At 50.2% G+C, this 5,780-nt stretch overlaps 1 protein-coding gene across 1 annotated transcript in view; it reads right to left on the reverse strand.

Moving 5' to 3' along the window:
* RRP36 (ribosomal RNA processing 36 homolog (S. cerevisiae)) overlaps positions 1 to 5,780 on the reverse strand; it is a 12,263-nt gene extending 6,483 nt beyond the window's left edge. Inside the window, exons 1-5 of the mRNA XM_011960406.1 lie at positions 5,632 to 5,780; positions 5,433 to 5,499; positions 4,616 to 4,720; positions 3,161 to 3,220; positions 2,946 to 3,063 (exon numbers count right to left, since the gene is read on the reverse strand). Of these exons, the coding sequence (XP_011815796.1) occupies positions 2,946 to 3,063; positions 3,161 to 3,220; positions 4,616 to 4,720; positions 5,433 to 5,499; positions 5,632 to 5,768 (487 nt within the window). The 5' untranslated portion in view covers positions 5,769 to 5,780. The remainder of the gene's footprint in view (positions 1 to 2,945; positions 3,064 to 3,160; positions 3,221 to 4,615; positions 4,721 to 5,432; positions 5,500 to 5,631) is intronic.

Below are 5,780 nucleotides of genomic sequence, written 5' to 3' on the forward strand. Positions count from 1 at the left end.
GGCGACGGCCCCGGCGCGGCGGTTAGCTCCCGGCATCAGCTGGCAGTAGCGCTCGGAAGACAAAAGGCGCCGCTTCCGCCCACGGCAGCCTCCGCACCCCCCCTCGCCCCGCCTCTTCCGGCGTTCCCAGTGACGAATAGGCAGAAAATAGACTGCGCGGCCGGCAGCCAGGGAGCCGGCCCAAAGGATAGCCCACTCTGCAAAGATTGTCGCAATCTTCTGCCCGAGTCGCAGGGCGCTGGGTTCCACGCCCGAGAAGCTTGGGCCAGGCCTTGGTGGCATTTGGTTTCCTAATACCCTTGGCTGAGAAGCCAGAACCTCAGGATGCTTGTCCTCAGCACCCTGCCCCCACTGCAAATTCCAGCCCTCTCCACCGTATTCCACAAAAACACACGACACGTTTGGAGGTTTTAATTAATTTTTATAAAATCTGAGCTGGCTGAGCTTCAGGGTACAGCGACAGCTCAAAGAAGGATGGGATTATCTGCTGGTCCCCGCCTCCCCAAGACGGGGAGAAGGAGGTCTCATGCCAACAGCTGCAACTCCTTTCAGCTCCCAGTCAAGGCTCAAGGCTCAAGCAGGGGGATGGGATAGGCAAAGGGGGAGGGGGAAGCTCCTGAGGCTCAGACACTGCTTGCTTCTCCCTTCTCCCCATTCCCTTCCCTTCCCAACAGAACCTGGCTGGCCCTGGGCAGAGCTGAGGCCCAGGAGCAGCTGAAAGGAGGTGGATGGGGACAGAGCACCAAGGGGAAGGGGCCCTCGGCCCAAGGGGGCAGGAACCTGGCCCCCACCCCGCTACAGCTCCCCACTGAATTCACAGCACAGAGAACACCTCTTGCCCAACAACTCCACATGGAGGTATACCAAGTCCAGGGGTCAAAGGAGCAGGTGGGTGACAGATGGGCAGGGGCAGTGAAGATGACAGCAGGCTCAGGAGGGGAGGTGGCAGAAACTTCCTCCTACCCATGGGAGGAGACGATGGGGCGACTGATATTGCTGTTGGTGGTCATGGCATTCAGCTCCCACCTGGAAGGCCAACAATAACAGACAGAAAGAAGAGGGGGCCCTCAGCCCAAGCCCAGGGATGCTTGAACCAAGCTGTAAACACACCAGTCCCTCCAACTTCCTAAAGCTCAACCACCCATAGCCACCTCTTACTTAACAGCCCTATTAGGTTTAACAATCAGAACCCACCCACCACCAAATCCAACACCACCCACTCCTCTACCTCCAAGCTCATATGGATTTCCGGTTTATGTTTATATATATATATGTATATTCTAGTGTCCAGGCACCTGAGAGCTGTGTAAACATGTCAGTCAACATCCCAACCTGCCTTTCCTGCTTTGCTTAGAGCCAACCAGACAGCCCCTCCACCTTACCCTCACCAGGAATGCCTCACCCCCACCAGGAATAACCATTTTTGCTCTCAACTCCCATCCTTTTAAGGCTCTGACTCAGCACTCCTATCCTTCCTGAGGCCTTCCCCACCCATTAGACCATATTATTATTATTATTATTATTTTGAGAGTCTCATTTTGTCACCCAGGCTGGAGTGCAGTGATGCAGTCACACAATCTCGACTCACTGCAACCCCTGCCTCCCAGGTTCAAGCGATTCTCCTGCCTCAGCCTCCTGAGTAGCTGGGATTACAGATGCACAGCACCATACCTAGCTAATTTTTGTATTTTTAGTAGAGACGGGGTTTCACCATGTTTGCCAGGCTGGTCTTGAACTCCTGACCTTGTGATCCACCCTCCTCAGCCTCCCAAAGTGCTGGGATTACAGGTGTGAGGCACTGAGCCTGGCCCAACTGGTGACTTTTATTTTATTTATTTATTATTTTTTATTATTATTTTTTGAGACAGAGTCTCACTCTGTTGCCCAGGCTAGAGTGCAGTAGTGCGATCTCGGCTCACTGCAAGCTCCGCCTCCCGGGTTCACGCCATTCTGCCTCAGCCTGCTGAGTAGCTGGGACTACAGGCACCCGCCACCACACCCAGCTAATTTTTTGTATTTTTTAGTAAAGACAGGGTTTCACCATATTAGCCAGGATGGTCTCAATCTCCTGACCGTGTGATCCGCCCACCTTGGCCTCCCAAAGTGCTGGGATTACAGGCGTGAGTCACTGCGCCTGGCCGACTTTTTTTTTTTATTATTATTATTAATTTTTTGTGAGACGGAGTCTTGCCCTGTTGCCCACGCTGGAGTACAATGGTGCAATCTAGGCTCTGCAACCTTCGCCTCCCAGGCTCAAGTGATTCTCCTGCCTCAGCCTCCTGAGTAGCTGGATTATAGGTGCGCACCACCACGCCCAGCTAATTTTTTTGTATCTTTAGTAGAGTTGGGGTTTCACCATGTTGGCCCCCAGGCTGGTCTCGAACTCCTGACCTCGTGACCCACTCACATTGGCCTCCCAAAGTGCTGGGATTATAGATGTGAGCCACTGTGCCCAGCCCAACTGATGACTTTTTATATGATCTCAGTCCTACTCAATTCAACCAACTATGAATACCTATGTGCCTGGCCCAGCATGTGTGTGTGTGTGTGTGTGTAGTGTAGACCAAGAGATAAAACTGACTCTGTGTGTGTGTGTGGTGTAGACCAAGAGATAAAACTGATTGTGTGTGTGTAGACCAAAAGATAAAACTGTGTGTGTGCGTGTAGTGTAGACTGAGAGAGAAAATTCACTGTGTGTGTGGCGGGGGGTTGGGAAGTGGGGAGTGCAGACCAAGAGATCAAGGTGACAATCCCTGCCATGATCTAATTAGGGATACAAGACCGGTTACAAACAACAACTCCCTACTATTTCTGCTTTCCTCCAAGTTACCATGGGATCCAGCCTTCATGCCTTCCTTAAAGGGGCTCAGGGACACCCCAACACAGGACTCTACCACCATGGGCCCCACACCCGTCCCTGTTAGCAACAGTTGTGCACAACTCACATTTCTTCAGGAAGTATGGCCGATGGCCCTGCTGGGCCTGAGCCCGACGTTCTTGCTTCAGGGCCAGGTGCAGCTCTTGCTGTTGCTTTCGTTCCTGCTGTGCCATTTCTTGCTGCTCCTAAGGAGCAAAGATGAGATGGGTGAATAGGAGGGACTGTGAATATCTCCCCACCTTTAATTGCTTTCATTACCCGCCACAATTATTACCCACTCACCATTCGCTGAAGCAGTTGCTGCAGTTTCTCATGCTCCTTTCCTGAACGGTGCTTCTTCAACTGTTTTTTCACAAGCTCCACATTGGAAAATGAATATCATGGTTAGCATTCTGCAAATGTTAGCTGAAATTTTAGGTAAAGCACTATCCTAAGAAGTTCACATATATGTGTGTGTGTGTATATATATATATAAATATATGTATACACACACACTTTTTTTTTTTTTTTTTTGAGACAGAGTCTCACTCTGTTGCCCAGGCTGGAGTGCAGTGGCGTGATCTCGCCTCACTGCAAGCTCCGCCTCCTGGCTTCATGCCATTCTCCTGCCTCAGCCTCCCGAGTAGCTGGGACTACAGGCGCCCGCCACCTCGTCCGGCTAGTTTTTTGTATTTTTTTAGTAAAGACGGGGTTTCACCGTGTTTGCCAGGATGATCTGATCTCCTGACCTCGTGATCTGCCTGTCTCGGCCTCCCAAAGTGCTGGGATTACAGGCTTGAGCCACCGCGCCCAGCCCCACATATTTTTTTTTTTGAGACGGAGTCTTGCTTTGTCACCAGGCTGGAATGCAGTGGTGCGATCTCGGCTCACTGCAACCTCCACCTCCTGGGTTCAAGCAATTCCCCTGCCTCAGCCTCTTGAGTAGCTGGGACTACAGGCACACGCCACCACGCCCAGCTAATTTTTTTTTGTATTTTAGTAGAGATGAAATTTCACCTTGTTGGCCAGGATAGTCTCAATCTCCTCCTTTTGTATTTTAGTAGAGACTAATTTCACCATGTTGGCCAGGATGGTCTCAATCTCCTGACCTCATGATTCGCCTGCCTCAGCCTCCCAAAGTGCTGGGATTACAGGCATGAGCCACCGCACCCCGCCAGAAGTTCACATATATTAACCTGATAACACCAAGACAGTAACTATTTGTTTGTCTGTTTGTTTGTTTGTTTGTTTGGAGACAGTCTTGCCCTGTCACCCAGGTTGGTTGCCTCATTGCAACCTCTGTCTCCAGGGCACAAGCAATTCTCATGCCTCAGCCTCTCGAGTAGCTGGGACTATAGGCATGCAACACCACACTTGGCTAATTTTTGTATTTTTACTAGAGACGGGGTTTCACCATGTTGGCCAGGCTGGTCTTGAACTGCTGGCCTCAAATGATCTGCTCACCTCAGTCTCCCCAAGTGCTGGGATTACTTACAGGCTGAGCCACCACACCTGGCCTCCGAGACAGTAATTATTTTATTTTTTATGATTAGAAAACTAAAGCATAGAGAGATTAAGTAACATGCCAATAGTCACACAGCTAGTAAACTTATGAGCCAGGATTTGAGTATGAACTGAATTGGAGAAAGTTAAATCTGCCCACCACTATACTTCCCACTCCCCCTGCCCAACTGTCTAACCTGTGCCCTCGTTTTCCACCCCACAAAATTCCCCAGAAACCAGTCTCAAGCTGTGTACCTCTTTCTCTTTCGCTCGGATGTCATTCAAGAATTGATATGTTTTGTCAAACACCTCAGGATTATATTCCCCTGACAGATCATCAAAGCGAGGGTCCCGGGCTACCTTTGGAGAGAACAGAGAGAATATAATACACAACTGTTCAATCTCCTTTCACTGAGAAAAAGTGCTTCCTGTCTCTTCCTCACCTTTCTTTTTGTTTGTTTTTTGTTTTGTTTTTTGTTTTTTGAGACGCTGTCGCCCAGGCTGGAGTGCAGTGGCGTGATCTCGGCTCACTGCAACCTCTGCCTCCTGTGTTCACGCCATTCTCCTGCCTCGGCCTCCCGAGTAGCGGCGACTACAGGCACCCGCCACCACGCGCAGCTAGGTTTTTTGTATTTTTAGTAGAGACGAGGGTTTCACTGTGTTAGCTAGGATGGTCTCGATCTCCTGACCTCGTGATCTGCCCGCCTCAGCCTCCCAAAGTGCTGGGATTACAGGCGTGAGCCAACGCGCCCGGCCTCTTTTTTTTTATTTTTATTTTTTGAGACAGAGTCTCATTCTGTCTCCCAGGGTTTAGGGCAGTGGCATGATCCTGGCTCACTGCAACCTCCACCTCCCAGGTTCAAGTGATTCTTGTGCCTCAACTTTCCAAGCAGCTGGGACTACAGGCGCACAGCATCATGCCCAGCTAATTTTTGTATTTTTAGTAGAGACGGGGTTTTACCATGCTGGTCATGCTGGTCTTGGAACTCCTGACCTTGTGATCTGCCCACCTTGGCCTCCCAAAGTGCTGGGATTACAGGCATGAGCCACCGTGCCTGGCCTTCTTCCTTACCTTTTTACTGATGGGAACAACCTGACGTAAAAATGGTACTCGGATCTTGGCTGACATTTCCAGAGGCCTATGGAGAAATTAAAGGCCAAGTCAAAAGGACTCCAGTGTTGGTCAAAGGCTTTCCACTTGTCACCCAAGACAACATACACCTATTCAAGGTCCCAGTTATCTTCCAACTTCTAGGGCAAGCCTTGCTTACCTGTGCTTATCTGCAACACATGCATTTTGGATAGGTGGTCTAGAACCTTGTTTCTTAGGGCTGTTTCCAGCTACCAATTGTTTGTACGTCTTAGTCCCCACTTGGCTCTGCAATTCCAACAGTTCCTCAAATGACATGTTAGATGTGCC

This window comes from Colobus angolensis, unplaced genomic scaffold (assembly GCF_000951035.1).
Source record: "Colobus angolensis palliatus isolate OR3802 unplaced genomic scaffold, Cang.pa_1.0 Scaffold51, whole genome shotgun sequence".
Taxonomy (NCBI): domain Eukaryota; kingdom Metazoa; phylum Chordata; class Mammalia; order Primates; family Cercopithecidae; genus Colobus; species Colobus angolensis.